The 23,897-nt window shown below is 36.0% G+C and overlaps 1 protein-coding gene across 3 annotated transcripts in view; it reads left to right on the top strand.

The window, feature by feature from the left end:
* The window catches only part of PDCD6IP (programmed cell death 6 interacting protein), an 80,555-nt gene that overhangs the window by 20,709 nt on the left and 35,949 nt on the right, over positions 1-23,897 (top strand). The window contains exons 2-10 of one of the 3 annotated variants that reach the window (XM_032360679.1): positions 1,062-1,116; positions 2,991-3,060; positions 6,861-6,988; positions 10,295-10,448; positions 11,623-11,723; positions 14,169-14,300; positions 19,504-19,726; positions 20,738-20,861; positions 22,898-23,075. In XM_032360679.1, the coding sequence (XP_032216570.1) occupies positions 1,062-1,116; positions 2,991-3,060; positions 6,861-6,988; positions 10,295-10,448; positions 11,623-11,723; positions 14,169-14,300; positions 19,504-19,726; positions 20,738-20,861; positions 22,898-23,075 (1,165 nt within the window). The remainder of the gene's footprint in view (positions 1-1,061; positions 1,117-2,990; positions 3,061-6,860; positions 6,989-10,294; positions 10,449-11,622; positions 11,724-14,168; positions 14,301-19,503; positions 19,727-20,737; positions 20,862-22,897; positions 23,076-23,897) is intronic. The other 2 variants (XM_032360761.1, XM_032360845.1) reach the window with 2 other exon arrangements.

Here is a 23,897-nt window from a genome sequence, read left to right as displayed (position 1 = left end):
CCTTTGTGACCTGTCCCCACTATCCTCCACTGAGAAAGTGATCCAGTTTTGTTCTTTTTGCATAGTTTGCAAAAACCGTTCAGTTTTCCCGACATCATTTGTTGAAGAAATTGTCTTTTTTCTTTTCTTTTCTTTTTTTTTTTTTAAAGATTTTATTTATTTGAGATAGAAAGCAATCACGAGTGAGTACGAGTAGGGGGAGGGGCAGACAGAGAGGGAGGAACAGGGAGCCTGATGCAGGGCTTGATCCCAACACCCCAGAATCATGACCTGAGCCAAAGGCAGACACTTGACTGACTGAGCCATCCAGGTATCCCAGAAATTATCTTTTTTCCATTGGATAGTCTTACCTTCATTGTTGAAGATTAACTGTCCAATATAATCATGGGATTATTTCTGGGGAGGGTAGAAGCTTTGATGTACTGTTGTGACAGTGGTGGAGAGTGGTTATATCTTTTGGATATAACCAAAGCATATCTGAAAGTTAGTAAACCTGTTTTTAAATAGCAGTTTATTAACAAAGTTAGCCACGTGGGTGGCTCAGTTAGGCATCTAAGTGTTAATTTGGCTTGGGTCATGATGTCAGGGTCACAGAATCAGGCCCATCTTTGGGTTCTGGGCTCAGTGAGGAGTCTGCTTCCCCCGCCCTACCCCCCTGCTCACATGCACTCTCTGGAATAAATAAATAAATGTTTAAAAAAAATATCATTTTGCCAGATATATTAATTTACCCAATGGATACAAATAGTTACCTTAATAAGAAATAGTATTTTAAGAAATACAGTGCTTTTGGGCAGATGTTAGTTTGCTTTTAGTCATTAATACTTAAGTATTTTTTTTTGGTGGTGAGTATGTGTCTTTTGTACAGTTTTTTTTATTGAATGCATTTTAGATTCTTTTTTATGCATTGAAAGGTTGTGTTTATTAATTTTAAAATGACTGAATTTGATTTGTGGGCCACTCAAAGCATGAGTAAGTTTTGTGTACTCTTAAACCAGTTGTATATACATAAATGTACATAATATTTAGCTCTGGTAATTATAAATTTTCTTGTTTTTTAGGTATTATGATCAGATTTGTTCCATTGAACCCAAATTCCCATTCTCTGAAAATCAAGTAAGTCATTAATTTTAATTTGTTTTAAAGTTGTATAATATAAACTTTCCTCCCACACATGGTATCACTTTACTATTTTTATGTTTTTATGATACCTTTTGGTACAAATTAGAAGCTTATAAGCCCATTTCATAAAAATTGGATGTCTTTTTGAAGAATGTCTTGGAATTCTGTTGCTGTCTGTGCTTAGTTACTACGTTTATGTGGAACGTTGGGCTGCATTTTTTCCCCCTACATTTTATATCAGTATGATCTGTTGACTGATTAACATAATCTGTGAGGTCCTTCTCTTTGGCTTTTACAGAATTAAGAAGGAAACTATAATTGAGGAAGTATTAGTCTCAGTTTATGTGTTTTAAAATTTGACACATATAGTTGCATATGAAGTTGCAAGTTCTGGTATGATTAGGTGTTACACTACAAGAATGTCTGCTTTCTCTTAAAGGCTAGATATTGGAAATGCTGAGAGACTTTTTTTTTTTTAAGATTTTATTTATTTATTTGACAGAGAGAAATCACAAGTAGGCAGAGAGGCAGGCAAGCAGACTGTACAAAAGAGAGGAAGGGAAGCAGGCCCCCTGCTGAGCAGAGAGCCCAATGTGGGACTCCATCCCAGGACCCTGAGATCATGACTTGAGCCGAAGGCAGTGGCTTAACCCACTGAGCCACCCAGGCGCCCCAACTGAGAGACTTGTTAAACGAGATTTTATTTTTGTGACATTTCTAAGTTTTAAAATAATGTAGTTTATGAAAAATACTTTAAATAATCTTGTACTGATGTTTTACAGGTGACATAGTATGTTGAAATTTGCTTTAAAATACTCAAGGAAAGAAGTGTATGCTTAGGGGTTGGAGGTGGGGCAGGGAAAGTGGGGGGTAGGTGAACCAAGAAGGACAAATGGCTAAAACTGGTGATGACTATGTGGGGTTCATTATGTTACTCTGTCTGGTTTTATATATATAGAAAATTTCTCTTAATTCTGAGTTGCAAAATTTTTGTATGGGATTCCAATACATGATTTAAAAGATGGTTAAGTTCTTTTTAAACTTTATGTATGGAATATTTTAGAAGCAGGGTGAGATGTAGTTTTTTTATTAAGTGAACTTTTTATTTATGTATCGCATACGTATGTGTCATGTGTATAGCTTGAATTTTTTTTTTTTAAGATTTTATTTGTTTATTTGACTGAGAGACACACAGTGAAAGAGGGAGCACAGGCAGGGGGAGTGAGAGAGGGAGAAGCAGGCTTCCCTTCCACTGAGCAGGGAACCTGATGTGGGGACTCCATCCCAGGACCCTGGGATCATGACGTGAGCCAAAGGCAGCCACTTAACGACTGAGCCACTCAGGTGTCCCTATAACTTGAATCTTTACAAAGGGAATATACACGTATGAACACAACCCAAATCAAAAAATAACATATTATCTCACCTCATTACCCCCATAGTAACCTCTCTCCTACTTTGTCAACATGGAATCGTTTTTAATTTTATTTTCTGGGAAACCTATATAGTACTTACTTTGTTGCCTTTGCTTCTCTTGGCTTATTTGACAGTTACTTAAGTGCCTGTTCTGTTCAAACCATTGTATGTTGTAAAGATGCATAAGATAGTGTTTTCTGGAGAGGATGATATATGTATAATTACTGAGGCAGAATTACCTTTGGAAATATCTTAGTGCCAGTAATTTTGCTTTAAAAAAAGAAAATTTTACGGTCCAGGAATAGGGAAAGGAGTTAGTTAGACTAGAGAGGATAATGTTTTGACAAGCTTTGGTCCTTTTCCTCATTGTGGATTTTCCTTCAAAAGAGACCTAATATTTTATAAGATCCAAGAAAGTAGGATAATTTTCTGTTTTTTCTCTTTCTATCAAGATCTGCTTGACATTTACGTGGAAGGATGCTTTTGATAAAGGTTCGCTTTTTGGAGGATCTGTAAAATTGGGTATGTAATTATTTTAATAAAAATGATAAGAAACTAGGTCTAAACACTTTGTATTATTTTAGGTTTTTAAAATTGCTCTCCTAACAACTCTTTGTAAATAATAAAAATTTTACATTTTATTTTCTTTTTAACTTAAAATTTTAATGTAATTTCCAAATATTTATAGAGAGCCTACACCTTGCCAGGCACTGTCCTAGTTATAAAAATGTATTCAGTCTGACTAGGATGACAGCTGATCATTCTAAAATACAGTGGGTAGTATATGAGTATATGAACTAAGTTGTGGGAGCAAAAATGAAGAAGACATGAATTCTGCTTATTGAAAGAAAGCAGTGTTCAAATTAGGCTCTGAAGGGTGAATTTGGTTTTCTCACCTAAAAAAATAACCTTACAGGTTGAACATTAGAACAAAAGGTCATTTTTTTGATAAGTGGGGAATAAATAGTACTGTGAAATACTATTTATCTCACTGGGTTCTTGCATGGATTAAATGAGTGAATATATGTGAAGTCATTAGAGGAGTATGCAATAAATATTAGCTGCAATAAACAATAGTAATATGTTTTTTTATAAATGATTAAATGTAATGTATTATTTATAGTATGTATGCGTTACAGAGTATATGTTATATATAATAACATACAATAGAAATTATATATAATACATATTAATATAATTATTGTTAAGGCTTGAAACCATAGGTTGAATTGAGGATGATGGAGGGTGAAGACATTGGAAAGTAGATTATGAACAGTTGAAAATATACTCTGAATTTGTATTCTTCTCTCTTACACATTAATAACTAACATTTATTGAGTATTTATTACACCTAGGCCCTGTGGAGGGGCTTCACACTACTATCTAACTGAATTCCCCAGAAGCCCAATGAAGAAAGGCACTGTGTTTTTTTTTTTTTTCAAAAAACCTTTTTTTAATTAACACATAATGTATTTGTTTCAGAGGTACAGGTATGCGATTCATTAGTTTTACATAGTTCACAGTTCTTACTGTAGCACATACCCTCCCCAATGTCCATCAACTAGCCACCCTGTCCCTCCCACCCCCCTGCACCCCAGCAGCCTTCAGTTTGTTTCCTGAGAGTCTCTTATGGTTTGTCTTCCTCTCTGGTTTCATCTTGTTTCATTTAAGAAAGGCACTATTATTACCAGTTGGACATACTGGTTTAGAAAGATTAAGTGACTTTCTGAGGTCATAAGGCAAGGATTTAATGAAGTGGGATGTGATTCCTGAAAGTCTAACTCTAGAGACTAAAGGAGATATGATAGATCAGTGAAGAGACTGGTGAAGGTTGGTGAGATTAGACAGGGTGGTATATGTGGGTCAGAAGAGGAGGAGTGGGTGTGAGTGACATTTCAGAGTTGAAACTAACTGGATATGCTGACTATTTCTCAGAAAAGAGTAGTAGTAGTTGAGGGTTGACTCTCAGATTTATAACTTGGTTTGACTTGTTGGATATTTTTTCCTTAAGATAGACTAGTTCAGTTTGACCTTTCTGTGTTATGTCTGGGTAGACATTTTTCTTTGGCATTTGGGAATTGGATTTAAAACTCAGAAGTGGCAGAGGCACTGATTTGAAAACAGTTATCATTAAATGATAAATCTGTCTCCTCTGGTAGTGTGTAGATTGGGAAAAGTGTGAAAGAGGTAGGGATTATAACATTTAAGGATAACAGGGGAAGAGGTTTCTGGGAATGAGGATGAGACAAAGCCTTCAAATCTCAGAGGAACCAGGAGAAAATAGAGACATGGAATTAAGTGCCAGGAGAATTTCAGAGGTCATGTCCAGTGGTTTCTGAGCCTGGCTACAATAGAATTACCTGGGGAAAACGTGAAAGGTATAGATGTAAAGATGTAGAATGCCAGATGTGATAGGGTAGGAGGAATTTTCAGGGTGGGCCACTGAAATTAGTATCTTTGAAGATACTTCCAGGTAACTCTAATATTCATTCAGGTTGGATGTCACCAACAGAGTCGTTGTGGCAGAGGTCAAGTCATGTAAAGTTGGAGAAGTTGCTGGATTCGGCAATGAAAGAAGTTTCACTAAGGGGATGCTCAAGAAGCCAGATTGCATCTGGTTGAAGTGTGGACCAGAAGTGAGGAAATGAAAACAGCAAATATGAATTGCTTATTTCAGAAAATTTGCAGTAATGATTTAAGGACAAGGGTGCATTATGCTGAGAGGGAGACCAGGTCAAGAAAAAGGATTTTTAATGCCAAATTGATAGGCTGAAAAGGAGTTGATGGTGAGATAGATTAAGTGACGAACCAAGTTGCTGGAAGAAGTGGGAAGCAAAAAACTTAGCGTAAATAAAGCAGGAGGTAGTTATGAAGGCACATCCAGTAGCAAATACTGGGAATCAGGTGTCCTTCAGTAATGTCTTGCTTAAATAAAGCATGGCCTCCCCACTCATTAGAATATTGTGTAATTTTACGATGCTAAAAATAAGAGTGCAAATATATTTTTGTTCACATGTAAAGCTTTGTTTTATTTCTCAGTGCATATCAAAGTTACGTCTATACTATGTTATAGTCTGTTAAGTATGCAATAGGATTATATCTGAAAAACTGGGTATATAACTTAATTTAAAACTTTGTTGCTAAAAAATGTTAATCATCACCTGAGCTTTCAGTGACTTGTAATCACTGATCACAGATCACCCTAATAAATATAATTATAATCATGGTGAAAAAATTTGAAATATTGTGAGAATTATCAAAATGTGACACAGAGCTACAAAACGAGCAAATATTGTTGGAAAAATGGCACTGATAGACTTGCTTGATGCCACTAACTCACTCTCAGTTTGTAGAAAGAAATGCAGTTATCTGCAAAGCCCTATAAAGTGAAGCACGATAAAATGAGGTATGCCTGTAAGTTTGTCTTTTTGTGATCTGCGTATTTCACTTAACTTAATGTTCTTGAGGTTTATCCACTATGTAGCATGTGATGGCATTTCCTTCGTTTTTAAGGCTGAATGATACTCCATTGTATGTACATACCACATTTTGTTTATCTGTTTGTCCATCAGTGGACACTTCAGGTTTCTTCTACCTTTTGATTATGATCATGGGTGTATAAATATCTTTTTGTGACTGCTCTCAGTTCTTTGGGTATATACCCAGAAGTGGAATTTTTGGATCATGTGGGAATTCTATTTCTAATGTTTTGAGGAACTGCCATATTGTTTTCCATAGCAGCTGCAGTGTTTCACATTCCCACCAGTAGTGCACAGCAGTTCCAGTTTTTCCCTATGTCTGCCAATAATTGTTATTTTTTATTGTTGCTCTTCTTGATAGTAGCTATCCCAGTGGATGTGAAGTGTGTAGTTTCTTGAGCAGAGTTGTATTTTAACCACATTATCTGCTAGCCTTCTGAGAGATGTATTGGCATAACGGAGTCAGGCTTGGAGGTGCTTGAATTGGGTTAGGTTTGTGGTAGTGAAGAATTGGCTTGAATGCAGTGAGAAGATACAATTTTGAGAGCGGTGATGAGAAAATGGAAATAATTTATTTGGATTTAAGTGACAAATGACTTCATTTGGAACCTCACAACATTTTGGACATAAAGGGAAGGAAAGAATAATTCCTTGATCTTTTGAATTTTAGAGGATAGGAATATTGCTGTGGAAATAAATGCCTGGCAGGACAGCATTAGAAATATGGGCACTATTTTGGGTGAGAAAAGAGGTTTGGAAACTTGTTTTTGTGAGTCAATCTCTGAAACATTCATTTTTTTTAGAAAAATAAATGAAAAATTTTTCCTTCTTAATTTTTTACAGCTCTTGCAAGCTTAGGATATGAAAAGAGCTGTGTGTTGTTCAACTGTGCAGCCCTAGCTAGCCAAATTGCAGCGGAACAGAACCTGGATAATGATGAAGGATTGAAAATGGCTGCTAAGCATTATCAGGTATGTAGAAAAGTAACCATATAATGGTTCACACTCCGTTGTATTAAATTGGAAATAATCTATATTGAGGTTTATAGATGTTTCTTTATACTTTTCTTGAAAAGTAATGTACTTTTTAATGAGTTACTGAATACTTTTGAATTTTGATAAATGTCATACCTATAGTCCAGCTCTGTTTTCTTCACCATTGTATACCCAGCACCTAGCACAGTGCCTGGCACATAAGAAAGGCTCAATAAATGTTGGGACAACAAATGATTGAATGTTTTAGGTGAAGTTCTTGGTAAATCCCTTTCAAATAACTGATCTCATGTAAAAATTTTGTACAGTTGAACCTTGAAAGCATGGGGATTGGGGTACTGACCCCCTTCACAGTCAAAAAATACACTGTAATAACTTTTGACTCCCCTAGACCATAGCTACTCATAGCCTACTGTTGACCAGAAGCCTTACCCATAAAATGAACAATTAACACACATTTTGTATGTTACATGTATTTTATATTGTACTCTTAAAGTAAGCTAGAGAAAAGAAAGTGTTATTAAGAACTACATAAGAGAAAATATATTTATAGTACCATAGTACCATATAGTACCATAGTGTATTTTTTGAAAAAAAAATTCATGCATAAGTGCACCTGTGTAGTTCAAACCTCTGTTGTTCAAGGGTCAGATGTACATTATTTTTAATATATTTTTTATTAGAGTGAGACACATATAAAATTTCACCATTGTCAAAAAAGTTAAGACCTAAGAAAATTTTAACTCTGAGAAACAAAGAGGTCATATTTAAAGGTGGTCAGATATGTAATGTTCTTAAGTTGGCTAAATTTAGATTTTAGATATTATCATTTACTAATATGGCATAATTGTGGCAGTGTATTAACTTTTATTTTTGTTTTTATTTAAAGAACAAATTGCTGCTGAGTGATATGTATAATTACATTCTCATGTTTTATATTACGTTGTTATTTACAAAGTGTACTCATGGACATTATTTTACTATCCTATAAGCCTTGTAATGCATGTTACATAATGTCCTTCTCATTTAATATGCAAGGAGACTAAAAGGTCAGAGTGTTAATCGGTCCACTGGGGTTTCAGGTGTTCTGATTCCAAATTTTATGGAATTCCAAATGGTGCTTCTAGTGTCTTCTTTGGCTCTGGAATTTGCTTGTCTTAGAGGTTGAGTGTCTGATTTTTTTCCTGATATTTAAGTTTATGAGTGAGGTGAGGAATGCTCTTTTAAAAGTGAGGGGGGTGCCTAGGTGGCTCAGTTGTTGGGTGTCTGTCTTTGGCTTGAGTCATGATCCAGGGTCCTGGGATCAAGCCCCACATCAGGCTCCCTGCTCTGTAGGAGGCCTGCTTCACCCTCTCCCACTCCCCCTACTTGTGTTCCCTCTCTCACTGTGTCTCTCTCTTCTAAATAAATAAATAAAATCTTAAAAAAATAAAGAAGTGAGAGGAAAGTACATTTTAAGCAAACAAGGTGCTCCAAATTGTGGCTTGCCCTGTAGTTTTGAATGGGCATGGATGACAAACATGATGCGCATCCCTTTTCTTTTTGAGGCTATAGAGGGCCAGTATTTTAAAATGTGAAAATGGGGGTGCCTGGGTGGCTCAGTGGGTTAAAGCCTCTGCCTTTGGCTTGGGTCATGATCCCAGGGTCCTGGGATAGAGCCCCACATTGGGCTCTCTGCTCGGTGGGGGGCCTGCTTCCTCTTATCTCTGCCTGCCTCTCTGCCTAATGAATCTCTCTCTGTCAAATGAATAAATAGAATCTTTAAAAAAATAAAATGTGAAAATGAAGTAAACTTAATTATTTACTTTTCTGTTAACTGTAACTCAGTTAATTGGCATGTGATATCTTAGAGGGCATTCTTAATTACTGAGAACATTACATCCTGTGAGTCACTTCTGTGATTCACAGTAGGTCACCTACTGTGATGGAAAGGGAGGGGTAATATTGGTAAGAAGACCTAGATCCTAAGCCGGTCTAGGCTGTTTGCCACCAAGAAGCTGTGTGGACTTAGTTGTGTTCTTTAATAACCTCTGTGGGCCTCCATTTCCAAGATTGGTGAGAGAGACTGGATTCTTTGTTGTTCTAGTCTGTGATTCTCTTAGTTTGTTGAGCAAGGTCAGGTCATCGCCTCTTGCACATGCTCTAGTTTTATACTTCTGACTGCAGAAAACATGATTTTCACTTTCAGTACAGTTAACCTTGAATTATCTCTGCAGAGCATCTCTCTATAATCCACAACACCTTTAATTACTTAATTTATTTTTAAAGATTTTATTTATTTGAGAGAGAGAATGATAGAGCGTGAGCAGGGTGGAAGGGCAGAGGGAGAAGGAGAACCAGACTCCCTGCTGAGCAGGGAGCCTGACACTACTGATGTGGTGGACATAATCCCTGCTCAGGTCAGGGATTATGACCTGAGCCAAAGGCAGGTGCTTAGCCAACTGAGCCACCCAGGCACCCCGCACAACACCTTTTAAACCCAGACTGATGTTTTTCTTTTTCCCAGGATCATTTGTTTCATAAAAACAGTTATTTTTGTGTTAACTTCAGCAAAATATAATTAGGAATAAAAAATCTGATGGGGAACATTTCACCAGGGACCTTTGAAAGCCAAATAGAAATCATTACAGTGGATAATAACGCTGTTCTTCAGAGGACTAGGCACCTGTACTATTTGAGGTTTTCCCTAAGTATGGCATGTTTAATTACTTGACAGATGGATTTGTTTGGGATCAAAGTAAAATCATTTTAGTATTAAATGCATTTTAAGGGACGCCTGGGTGGCTCAGTTGGTTGGACGACTGCCTTCTTCGGCTCAGGTCATGATCCCAAGTCCTGGGATCGAGTCCCGCATCGGGCTCCCAGCTCCACGGGGAGTCTGCTTCTCCCTCTGACCTTCTCCTCGCTCATGCTCTCTCTCACTGTCTCTCTCTCAAATAAATAAATAAAATCTTAAAAAAAATGCATTTTAATCATGTTTTATCCCTGCCTCTATTCTTATGTTAGTCTTGAGGAAGTATATCTAAAAATAAATTTAACCAATTTGTCCTCTGAAGTTACTGTATTTTTGTTGCAGTGTACTTTTAATCTTTGTTAAATCTTTTGTTAACTGTACAGCATTGTTGTCTGTAGGTCAGTTGTTTTTAGATTTGTAACAAGATAAAAATTTAAAAATAGTAACTGTTCAACTAAATTAACATTTGAAATGATTTGTGTGTAATAGAAAATTAAGTCTTGGCTGGGTTTCTGTAGATTTCAAAGAAGTTCTTTTTTTCCTCCCTGTAGTTTGCTAGTGGTGCCTTTTTACATATTAAAGAGACAGTTTTATCTGCCTTAAATCGAGAGCCTACTGTGGACATATCTCCAGATACTGTTGGGACCCTCAGTCTTATTATGTTGGCACAGGCCCAAGAAGTATTTTTTTTAAAAGCCACAAGAGGTAATTGTAATTTTTCCTCCATTTTGTTGCATGTGAAAAGAAGTGATAAGCTTTTAAAATAGGAAGGTGATTAGAATATAATATGCTCAGTGTAGAGCTTTCCTCTTTGAACTTAACACATGGGTAATTGAAAATTTTCAACTTTCTTTTTCTGAAATTAAAGTGGTACAAATGAACATTTATGAATGTAGGCTGTGTTTGAAGCATTTTATGAAATGGATAGCTATTGTCTTAAAATACTAAACTCTGGAATAGTATTTGTGTAGGTTTGTAGTGGGTCATAAATTCATTCATTCAGCATATATTTATTGGGTATGTACTGTGTGCCAGTCACTGCTCTAGGCTCTAGATACAGGTTGCAAATAAGATTCTTACTTTCAGGAAGCTTACATTTTTAGTGTGGGAAAGATGATAAGCAAGAAATTAAGTAGCCAAGGTGATTTTAAAGGGAGATAATTGGTATAAAGAAAATAAAATAGATTATGTGATAATGCCTGGTGGTCTGGCTCTGGGTGAGGATACTGGGGGAGTCATGGTAATTTTAGATTGATTAGTCAAGAGGAGTTTCTTCGAAGAGATCTACTCTAAACTAGATGTAATTAATAAGAAGGAGCATCTAGACAGAGTTCCTGGTCCTGTGAATGAGGAAATAAAAACAATTTTTAGGAGGCGTGTAAGTTAGTATGAGAGATTGGGATATGGTCTGATTGTGGAAGTGCATAGAAATTGAAAATAAGAGAGCAGTCATCTTATGGAAGCAATATGAACTGGTATAGTTTTTATCTTATAACAGCTAATAGTAAGATAGTAAGATGGAATTAATATATAGTAAAATTTACCCTTTTAAAATTTACAGTTGATTGTTTTTTAGTATATTCAGAGTTTTGAAACCACTAGCACTATCCCTTATTTTCAAACATTATCGTCACCCCAGAAACAAACTCCAAACCCCCTCTCCATTCTCCTTTTTTCCCAGCCCGTGGCAATCACTAATCTATTTTCTGACTCTGGATTTGCCTATAAAGTGGTTAAATTTTATGTGGAAGAATTGATTTAATCAGTAAGGACTTTTTTTAGACAAATATACAAACTTGTGATCTTGGTGTTTATACTGTTAACATGATTATTTTATATTTATTTTAATTATAATGGTCAATTTAATATTTTATTCCAGATAAAATGAAAGATGCCATCATAGCTAAATTGGCTAATCAGGCTGCAGATTACTTTGGTGATGCTTTTAAACAGTGTCAGTACAAAGATACTCTCCCCAAGGTCAGTTATTGTTTTTATAAACACTTGGTTATTTTGCATGTGGAAATAACTTGGATGTTTTATAAGAAGGTGCATTGAAAATTACGTTTTATAAAGAAACTTGAAATTTTAGGAGAGGCATTTGGAGAATGTATTGTAGAAATTATTTAGGATGCATGGAAAATTCTTTTATATTTAGGGTATGCCTTTGTCTCTACTCTTAACTAAATTTGTTTTTCCAAGCTAAAACTCTTTCTGGAAATTTTTGAACCTCTCCAGTAATTTTACCGCATGAAGATTTGTGTAGTTCTCATTCATTGGTGATTTGGTTATAAGCATGAATACTTGAGCATGTTGATTAGTCACTCTTTTAATTTTTGTCCTATTTTCTTAAAGATGAGTCTTAAGGCACAAAAACAGACATAAAGACAAAAGCAAAAGAAACAAATTCATCTAATATTTTGATTAGAAGTAAGTTTTGCCAACAGGGATAGAAAATTGGGCTGCTGTTGGACAGCTAAGGAAACAACCATCTTAAACCACACATCACAGGGAGTATTAATTGTTTTAATGTAAACTTTTCTGAATGGCATTTGAAAAGACTAGTCAGTGATGATCATTTGTAAATGACAAAGCAGATGATTAGACTGACAAGTGAACTCAGAATGGTTAAAAAAAGGAATTAACAGATTGTGTGAAATGTATGTTTCAACTACTCTTTCAGAAATGTTCAGGTAATTGGGGCGCCTGGGTGGCTCAGTGGGTTAAAGCCTCTGTCTTTGGCTCAGGTCATGATCCCAGCCAGGGTCCTGGGATCAAGCCCCGCATCGGGCTCTCTGCTCAGCAGGGAGCCTGCTTCCTCCTCTCTCTCTCTGCCTGCTTGTGATCTCTGTCTGTCAAATAAATAAATAAAAATCTTTAAAAAAAAAAAAAAAGAAATGTTCAGGTAATTGGTTTTATCTATATCTGCATATGGTTTTTGTTACATGATTTTTTGTAGGAGAATTTATTGATTTATGTCATTCAAGAATCTTTTAAATTATGAAATTGCGGACAATTTTTTAATGAAGTAAAAAAGCACATAAATTATCTCAACAGCGCAAATTAGAGAATTAGGAATTCATGTGAAGGAATTCCTGGAGATTTAAAGTACACCAAGAGATCAGTAGATATTTGCCCAGGACTCTTGGATGTTAATACTGTTACTCCTGAAAAGAGCCTTGGGATCTTCTCTCACCTTTTTTTCATCTGAAAGACCTCATGTTCAGCTGCACAGTGTACCATTACATCCTGCTGGGCCATTAGTTCAGTCGTGTCACGGAGAGAAGAATGTCACCTTCAAAGACTTGGAAACTACCTCTCCAGCATTCCTGGTATTCCTTGAAAATCTCCTGTTTAAATAGCAAGTTGCTCCAGCCTTACCTTGAGACCTGGCATGAGTACAGCTTGAGATTCAGATGTCCTTTTTGCCTTTTTACTAATAAAGCTCATAAGGTATTTTCATATTCTAGTTATAAAACTGGAATATCTGCAAGTAGTGATCCAGGAAGCTAGCAAATTATTCACTGGGACACAGGAAAGCATACCAGGTAGTACTTGAGTTTTTGACTGTCTTTATTTTTTTGTCTAGACCATGACTGCCTAGTATATTTCTTGGATTTCATATGTCATGTACTTCCTAAAGACAGCAAGATTGCAGGCTAGGATTTGACATTTTGGAAGAATATCTACTGAAATAAGTACTTCTCTGGTTCATGTGTTTGGGTCTTTTAAAACTAATTTTGACTGGAATTTTTTTCAAAGCAAATTAGGGCAAAAATAACACTTCATCATGTTAGGTATTAATTTAGTACATTTGTCTGTTTGCTCTGTGTTTTTGAGTATATGATCTGAAATGTTAGCATTTATACTAAATTTTTATATGGCTAGAAATCATCTTTATTAAAAAATTCTCTTAGGATATAAATGTAAGTGGGAACTTAATTTACTGTCTTTTGTCTTTTAAACATGACGAAACAGTCAGCTATAGAGCATTTTCATTAGTGTATGTGAGTAATGGTGGTTTAGTTAACTCTATGGGCTGGGTAAGGACTCATAAGAAAGCTTCTAAAGCCCTGTGCTTGGTATTCCTCTGTGAATGTCTGTTTCCCTTCTCTTTCTAATGCATGCTTTCTTGTCTTCTTTGTAAACAAAATGTTGACTTCATGGCTTGATTGAAGACTTAAGAAACTTAAATTGGCTTTACAGTTCAAAAGAAAAACCCCTTAATTTTAATTGGAAGAAAAAAGATGGATTCATTGAATTCAGTTCCTGCAGAATCATGTGGTCTTCTCTGTTTACACCTAATGACTAACCTATCTCTAAATCATTAATGGGGTGATTCTAATTTCTGTCTCCTTTTCCTTTTTCTTCCTGCATCCCATGTTGTCTGTGGTGGTTTGTGTGGTTGGACTCTCCCCTGGTCAGTATTTTTATTTCCAGGAGGTGTTCCCTGTCTTGGCTGCAAAGCACTGTATCATGCAGGCCAACGCTGAGTACCACCAGTCTATCCTGGCAAAGCAACAGAAGAAATTTGGAGAAGAGATCGCAAGGTTACAGGTGAGTCTCTTGGACTACTCTAGAATGAGTATCTGTCAGATATACTTAATTTATTAATGAAGAACCTAAGAAAACTGTTTTTGTGAAAGTATTGCTTGTTATTAGTTGTGATAGTAGTTTGTAGATATTAAGGAGATTGTTCTTACCAGATGTATGCTTACATATTTATGGACGAACTTTAGTTCCAAATGATCCTGCAAAAAAAAAAAATACATGTAAGTGTATATATGGGAAAGAGTGATAAAGCAAATATGACAAATTGCTAACACTTGTTGAACCTAAGTGTGGTTCTATTATTATTCCTTGTTCTGTTTTTTCAGAAATTTTTTGAAATTTAAAATTGGGAAAATTAGGTATATGTAAAGGTGTATACTTTATCTTTCTCTGTTTGCCTTCTGTCTGTTTCCTCCATCTTTTTTCCCCACTGCCCTAAAGGTGATTTCCATTAGATTCTCATTTAATCCTTTCAGTATTTTTTTCTTTGAAATATAAGCAAATATATGCACTTGCATACATAATGCATGTTCTTAACTCTCCCCATTCTTACATATGAGGTACTGTGCTTCATATAGCGTTGTGTGTCTTGCTTTAAGCATGCAACAGCATATCCTGAATATCTCCATTTTAATATAGCAATACGGTGCTTGCTTTGGCAGCACTTAAAATAATAATAATAATAACAATAATAATATAGCAGTAGAGACACCTTCCTAATTTTTCTTTAGAGCTGAAGTGTGCTTCATTGTATAAATAGAAGTTTATTGCTGTCCCCTTTTGCTGGATACTTGCATGTTTGCAAGGTTTCGTGCAAGTAATACTGCTGTGAATAATTATGTACGCATGGCATTTTGTATTTCAGCAGGTGTCTTGGCTCTGGCTTCCGTAATCATAGATTGAGAGTTTGAACAACAGGAATTTGTTTTCTCATAGTTGTGGAGGCTGAGACCAGGATGTCAGCATGGTTAGGTTCTCGTTGAGAGTTCTTGTGAGAGTTCTCTTCCTGGTTTGTAGACTGTTGGCCATTTTCTCTCTGTGTCCTTACATGGGTAAGGGGAGGAGAGAGAGCACATTCTCTGGTTCATCCTCTTGAAAGGCACTAATTCCATAATGAGGGCTCTGCCCAAATGGCCTCATCAGAACATAATCCTCTTAAAGTCCCATCTCCAAGTACCATCACTTTCAGTGTTAGAGTGTTAACATAGGAATTTTTGGGGCGGGGTGAACAGTTTAGTCCACAGCAGCAGGCATACCTTAAATTTCTAGAAATTGGATTGCTGATAATAAAAGTATAATGCATCTGTAATTTACTGTATATTATACTTGGATCTTTGATCCACTTCAAATTTATCCTGATATGTGAAGTATGGATCCAGTTTTCCTTTTTTTCAGATGGCTTACCCATTTGTCCCCAAACCATTTATTTATTTATATATATTCATATTTATTTATTTATTTATTTGACAGAGATCACAAGTAGGCAGAGAGACATTCTGAGAGATAGGAGGAAGCAGGCTGAGCAGAGAGCCCAATGGGGGGCTCGATCCCAGGACCCTGAGATCATGACCTGATCATGATCATGGCAGAGGCTCCAACTCACTGAGCCACCCAGGCACCCCTCCCCAAACCATTTATTACAGTGACTTTCTTACTCCGCTGACTTGAGATTCTGGCTTTGTCACACACTAAATTCGTCATATATATTTGGGTCTATTTCTAAACCTTTATTCTTTTTCATTGTTCTAGTTCTATACAGTTTTAGTCATTGACTCTTTAGAGTGTTTTAATGCCTGATAGGTATCCATCTCTCATTTCTGAATTTTCCTGATCTTTTTGTATATGCTTCTATATATATTTTTTTAAAAGATTTTATTTATTTATTTGACAGAGAGAGATCACAAGTAGGCAGAGAGGCAGGCAGAGAGAGAGAGAGGAGGAAGCAGGCTCCCTGCTGAGCAGAGAGCCCGATGAGGGACTTGATCCCAGGACCCTGAGATCATGACCTGAGCCGAAGGCAGTGGCTTAACCCACTGAGCCACCCAGGCGCCCTATATGTTTTTTTTTGATTTAAATATTTACTATGGAAAATTTGAAAAAAAAATCTATGTAATGTATGAATCATCAAATATTTGGTGCCCATGGTTATCAGTATTTTGCTATTTGTGTTTTACTTATTTCCCCTTCCCCTCTTATTTTTTTGGAGTATTTCACATATTTCATCCTGAAGTACTTTACTATATATATCTCTAACAGATAAGACTTAAAACTCTAGAACTACAATGTCATCCCACTCAGCAAGATTAATAACTGGTTAATAACTGTTATTAGTAATATAATATTATGCAGACCTAGTTTAGTTTTCCCGGATTTTTTCTTACTGTTTTTTTACAGTTGGTCTGTGCAAATCAGGATCCATACAAGGTCCTCACATTGTATTTGATTGATGTGTTTTACAAATCTTTAATTTGTAATGGCCTCCCTCTCCTTGACTGTCATATTGAATTTTCCTCACTTTCTTGGATTGTGTGTTTCTTAAATGGTGTCTGTGATGTCTCATCTCTTTTTTGTTACTTGTGTAAATATTTCAATCTTTAAAAGTGATTTTGAGTTTTTCTTCATTTTCTTGCTTGAGTTCTGTCAGTTCCTATTGCACATTCTCTTGCTATCTGCTGTTCATTCACTGTTGTCTGGGCCATCTGGTCCTCTGTTCATATTTTGTGTTCTTTTGATACTATGATTATACCCTTAAGTTTTTTAGTTTATTTTAGTTTTTTTAGCATGCTGTTTTCATCTGCTTTGTGACAACCTTTCTTCGGTGAATTTTTATTACCTGTTGGAAACTTACTTATATGCTCATTTTCATCCTTTTCCTCTTGGTTTCTTTGTGTTGAGGCAGATGGCATGCCGTATTGGTTACTTGTATTTGAATGAGGATTGATTCTGATAGATAGCAAGAGGCTCCTGAGTGGGGGAATGGCCCTTGGGAGTGTTTCATGCCTCTTTGTGTAAGGGCACCCTCCTCAGTTTCACTTCTTTGTCTCTATAAACCTAGACTGGTTGAGGAAGGACTGTTAACCTCCAAATCTGTGTTTCCCTGAATCCCTCACAGCCTTTGCTTTGTAGAGTGGTGTGTCTGCTTTGAGAGTTTATTTTGTTGGCCTTTTCTGAGTGCTTACCCCCTTTCTTCTTTCTCCCTGCTTTTCACTCCTCTTGTCTACTTCCCCCAGCCTCTCTGGCTTTGATTAATCAGCCTCTTGCTCTCAGCAGTCCCCGCTTGGGATGAGGTCCCTTAGCACTTTGGTTTTTCCTGTGACCCCTGGTGGCTGACATGGGCCATTTGGCTTTGCCTTTATCATCTGTTGGCACTTGTTACTTCATTTCATTTCATCATTTTCAGATTTGCTTAAAGTCATTTCCGCTCATGGGGGGAGGGGAGCTTAGTAGTCCCTTTTTTCTCCAGTGTGTTCAGTATATCTGAATACTGTAGTACTAACTTTGCTATTTGACCACATATTTACAGATCAAATGTGATAAGTGATTTAAATTTGTATATTTTCCGTCTCCTAGTTTCCATTGAAGATGGAGCTTTTGTTTTGCTCTGTTGATTTTGCATCTAAGCCACCTCTCTCATTATTTAGAATAGTGTAGTTGACTTTTAGGTTTTCCTGATATACAAATACATCACCTGTAAATGATGATTTTTTTTTCCTTTTTTAAATTTCATATGTCTGATTTCTTTTTTTTTTTTTTTTTTTGGTCTTGTTTTGACATATTCTGTGGTTGTTGATGATACCATTTTATTTTGACTCTAGGAATGTTTCTTAAATTTTTCTGCTAAGTATATTAGCTTTGGGGGTTAAGATTTTATCATGTTAAGGGATTGAATATCTATTTTGATTTTACCAAGATTTTCAAAAATATCAGTGTTGAATATTGAATATTATCAGTGCTTTTTCAATACCTGTGTAGATAATTTGATTTTTAAAAATTTATTATTTGGAGAATTATAGAAGTAGGTTTTCTTAAACCATTCTTGTATTTCTATATCATTAAGCCGTTCATGTATTTCTATAATTTGGTGTTTCATACTTGCTTTATTTTCAGTGGTTATTCTGTATACATGTTCCCTGTGTCTGAGGATATTATATATTCTCTAATTGTGGATTCCAGGGTTCTCAATATCTCATAAATCAAACTCATTAATTGTGCTGTTCAGATCTTCTGTAATCTTAATAATTTTTTTGTTTACTTGGTCTGTCATGTTGAGACAGGAATGTTAAAGTTTTCCCCTCTGATGAGGGGTAGATTTATCCATTTTGCATTTTAATTGTTTATATACATAGAGATTTATTAAATGCAAAGTATAAGAAGTTTTATGTCTTTCTGGCAAATTGGCAGATGTTAAGCATTAAGTACTTAATTTATCCCTAATGATGATTTTATATATATATATATATATATATATATACTCCTGTTGATACTGAGATAACATGCTGCTTCGTTGCCTTCCTGTGTTGGCTGGGTCATTTTTTCATGATTCATCCTTTCACTGTTGGAGTAGCTCTTCAAGGTTCCTGCCTCTATGTGAGGTGAGGGCATGTTTCTCAGTAGATCGATATGTCTCTGTATTTCAGGTTCCATGAGAGCTTTTAATGTGTGTGTGTGTGTTACAAAGATTTATTTATCAGAGAGAGAGAGAAATAGTGCATGCACAAGCTGGGAGAGAGGCAGAAGGAGAGGGAGAGAAAAAGGGAGAGAAGCAATATCCCTGCTGTGCATGGAGCCTGATGTGGGGCTCAGTTCCACAACCCTGAAATCACCACCTGAGCTGAAAACAGGATTTGGATGCTTAACTCGCTGAGTCATCCAGGTGCCCCACTTCTAATGCGTTTTAATTGCTAGTCTTTTGGGATACAGAAATATTTGACAGCCAGCCTCCCTCACTGTCAGTTTATACTTATTGGCCCATGGGTTTCTTTTACTTTACTGGTAATTCACCCATGTGTTTAGAGGGATGCTGGCTATGTTTATTCTTTATTTTTGATATTTTGGTATTTTGTGATGGGGTAGTTTCGACATTATTCTGTTGACCACATTGCTGGAAATACAAGTCCTCAAAGATTGTTTTGAAAAACTAATGCTTGGATCCTTGGTTGAAAAAAAGAAAACTTTTTTCTTTTTTTTTTTTTTAACATTTTCTCTTTAGCATGCAGCAGAATTGATTAAGACAGTGGCATCTCGCTATGATGAATATGTTAATGTGAAAGATTTTTCTGACAAAATCAGCCGTGCCCTTTCTGCAGCAAAGAAGGATAATGACTTCATTTATCACGATCGAGTTCCAGACCTTAAAGATCTAGACCCTATTGGCAAAGCCACACTTGTGAAATCTACCCCAGTCAGTGTACCCATCAGCCAGAAATTCACTGGTATGTCAAGTATTCAAATACACTTTAATGTTACTCATCTTTCCCCCAGTTTAATCTGTTTTTTTAAAGCTGAAATCATATAACTGCTATTGTATGCTTTGAATATGATTTGCATTCATGTTTAAAATGAATATGAGAATAAAAATGAAGTGGTGTATCTATAGTGAAATTTCAAGAGGGAGAGTAAATGGTAATAAAGTATCTGTATACAACAGTCAGAGAATTTGAAACTGAGTAATGACAGACTTGAAGCATTTGTCATTTTGTTAACATTTGTTATTGATTTAAGAGTCTGCCATTAAAAATGAACATTCATAAATATGACTTTAAATATATAAACTTATGGAGTCATGGTTGTATGAAGTAAATATTATCCTTGAATGTTGTAGATACATTCAGTATATAGTAGTCTAGCTGAAATCCCAAGATTAATATTCTAAATTATTGGGAAAGGATGATTATCTTACTGTTTTCTACTTAGCAAACAAGATGTGTTTACTGTGTGCCAGGGATTCTCTTAAGTACAGATGCTAGCTCAGAATTTATATTCTAGCAGTAGTCCCATGAGATATGTACTGTTATCCCCAGTTGACTGATGAGGTTATTGATTCACAGAGTGCTTAAGTAATTTTGCCCAGTGTTTCAGAGCTAGGAAGTGGTGGAAGGAGCTGGAAATCAAACCATGGCACTGTAGGCTACTTAATCAGCAAATGAACAGTGTGTTTTCTTACATGTAAGTCTTCTTTACCAAAGATCTTAAAATGTCAATGACAGACACATCTTAAAAAGTTAAGAAAATTAAGATCAAAGAAAAAGAAAGCTTTCATTGTCATTGTCCCTGAATATAGTGATCTAAAAATCCTCTTCATTATTGTACTTTTAATAGTGATTTGGTTTTGATTTTTAAGTATTTGTAGACTTTTTATGTGAATATTGGAAAGGGAATATGAACATTCACTTTACAAGTGTTTTGTCTTGAAATTTTGTTGAAATTTTCATTCCTAAAATTAGATTTGTTTGAGACTATGGTTCCTGTGTCAGTACAGCAGTCACTGGCTGCCTATAATCAGAGGAAAGCTGACTTGGTTAACAGATCAATTGCTCAAATGAGAGAAGCCACGACTTTGGCAAATGGGTAGGTAGAGCTTAACTTCCATGAATGTATCTCTAAAGTTCTAATGTTTCTGTTTGAGTGTTTTATAACTAAATAGTTTATGAACATTTTAGTTTTCTGAGCTTGCAGATGAATGTCAAGAATATGTGATACACACCTATGTGCACTTCTTGTGGCTGCTGTGTATTTATTAAGTCCTAGTAAATGTATTTGGAATAAATTTGATTACTGAAACAAAGAGAGTAGTTTTGGCTACTGATTTGCATTTTAGGGAATATTTATACTTGTAAGTTAAAGTACATGGTATATTCAGTATTCTTATCCAGTTTTTGTTGCTGGTGGATTAAGGCTTAAAATAATTCATTGGTTTTTTAAAATATCTTAAGTATAATTTTCAATAAAATGCAACAGAATACACCTGTTTTAAGTGTATAGTTCACTTCTTTCTGATAAATGTTCATACCCGTGTAACCACCACTACCATGATCAAGGTAGAGAACGTTTCCATCACCCTAAAAAGTTCCTTCATGCCTCTTTCACTTTAGTCCTTCTTCCCCTGGCCCTTAGCCACTGCTCTCTGCTCCTTGTCACTCTAGGTTAGTTTTACTTTTTATACAGTTTACTATAAATGTAATTATTATAGCATGTGTATTATATCATATGTACATTACAATGTGTAGCATATTGTAGTGTTGCTATAGTATTTATAGTACCTATTGCATATACAGTATATACTCAGAATGTGTTGGACTTCTTTCACTTAGCATAATAATTTGAGATTCATCTATGTTTATATCAGTTTGGTCCTTTTTATTACTGAGCAGTTTTCATTTTATAGTTAAATAACAGTTTGTTAATTCTGTATTCACTGATGGTGGATATTACAGATGCTGTGAGCACTGATGCATAAATCTTTGTGTGGACATGTTTTAGTTCCCTGGGTGAATAGTTAGGATTAGAATTGCTGAGTTGTGTGGTTGGTGTATGCTTAACTTTATGCAGAATAGCCAGATTGTTTTCCAGAGTGGTTATTCCAGTTCATATTCCCACCCGCTCAGCAGCACTTAGTATTGTCAGTCTTTTCATTTTTATTCATTTTAGTGCGTGTGTGTAGCAGTATCACACTGTGGTTTAATTTGTATTCCTGTGATTACTAATGGTGTTGAGTAACTCTTCATGTACTTATTAGCATTTATATATGTTTTGTGAAGTGTCCATTGAATTTTTAGCTCATTTTTTAAAATTGAGTTTTTCGTGTTCTTTATGTATTTTAGAGCAAGTCCTTTGTCAGATACATATCTTTGAGACTTCCTTTCTTTCAAGATTTTATGTATTTATTCTCATTAGGGAGAGAGAGAAAGCAAGCAAGCAAGAGCTGGGAGAGGGGCAAAAGGAGAAGGGCAGAGGGAGAGGGAGAAGCAGGCTCCCTGCTGAGCAAGGAACCCAGTGGGGGACTAGTCCCAGGACCCTGGGATCATTAAGGCAGATGCTTAACTGCCTGAGCCACCCAGCTGCCTCAGATTTTGTCTTTTAATTACTTAGACTGAAAGAAGTTAAGTTTGAGCTGTGAGCCCAAGGTAGCTAGTATTTTTTTTTTTAAGATTTTATTTATTTATTTATTTGACAGACAGAGATCACAAGTAGGCAGAGAGGCAGCAGAGAGAGAGAGGAGGAAGCAGGCTCCCTGCTGAGCAGAGAGCCCGACTCGGTTCTTGATCCCAGGACCCTGGGACCATGACCTGAGCCGAAGGCAGAGTCTTTAACCCACTGAGCCCCCCAGGTGCCCCTGTAGCTAGTATTTTTTAATGTGCATTTCTTACTTTTTGGTTTTTAATTCTGAACTGTGAACTTAATTATTTGACAGTTTTGTTTTCATTTTATCAATCACTATTTTTTTTTTCCTTTTTTCCCCCTTTATCTTTATTTTTCCATTGATGAGGGTACTCAGCTTTTTTGGGGTGCTAAAACTTCATTGCTATTGATTAGGATATATAGGAGATTAATTTTTTAAAGATGATTTAGACCTCTAGATGACACAGTATCTCATTTTTTTTCAGGGTGTTAGCTTCCCTTAATCTTCCAGCAGCAATTGAAGATGTATCTGGAGATACTGTACCTCAGTCTATATTGACTAAGTCCACATCTGTGATTGAACAGGGAGGCATCCAGACTGTTGATCAGCTGATTAAAGAGCTTCCTGAACTACTACAAAGAAATAGAGAAATCCTAGATGAGGTATGTTTTAAGAGATTTGTTTTTTCAAGTAAAAACTGTTTGCCACTTGGTGTCCAGCAGGGATTAGGACTGGATGCTTTCTTCTCTTGGGTTTTGTAGGGTAATACTCACCATCCTGATGAACTTAATGTGACCCAGATCTGCCTTTCAGCTTCCCAGAGGAATTCTCATTGAGTGAGAACGGGTTCATACATGTCTTAAGGGTTTATAAATGCACATTAATGAAACTCATGGACCATGATACTGTGAGAAACTACAATCATACAAACTGTTCAGAGCCTTCATAACTAATGAATTCTTTGAAATATTAGATTTCTTGGTAAATGTGGAATCAGACTAAGGAAGTTAGGCCTTCAAGTGTTTTATAAGCCCACCACATCCATCTTTCAGTAGAGAGAACATTTTTATCAATAGGAAGTTTTTTGGCTGAAGTCAGCTGTTTGACAGTATTATTCTTTTACTGTGCCTTCATGTCTTTCCCCACATTGATTCACTTCTTTCTTTAGTGATAAATATAGTCAGAATGGTTACATTGGCTTTTACCAGTTTAGGAGTCCGTTTTTTTTTTTGTTTGTTTTGTTTTTAAAAAGATTTTATTTATTTATTTGTCAGAGAGAGAGAGAGAGCAAGAGCGAGCACAGGCAGAGTGGCAGGCAGAGTCAGAGGGAGAAGCAGGCTCCTTGCGGAGCAAGGAGCCTGATGTGGGACTCGATCTCAGGACGCTGGGATCATGACCTGAGCCGAAGGCAGCTGCTTAACCAACTGAGCCACCCAGGCGTCCCTAGGAGTCACGTTTTTTAGTTAACTTCTGTTGTCAGTGCT

This window comes from Mustela erminea, chromosome 1 (assembly GCF_009829155.1).
Source record: "Mustela erminea isolate mMusErm1 chromosome 1, mMusErm1.Pri, whole genome shotgun sequence".
Lineage (NCBI taxonomy): Eukaryota > Metazoa > Chordata > Mammalia > Carnivora > Mustelidae > Mustela > Mustela erminea.
This window is presented reverse-complemented; position numbering and strand designations above follow the sequence as displayed.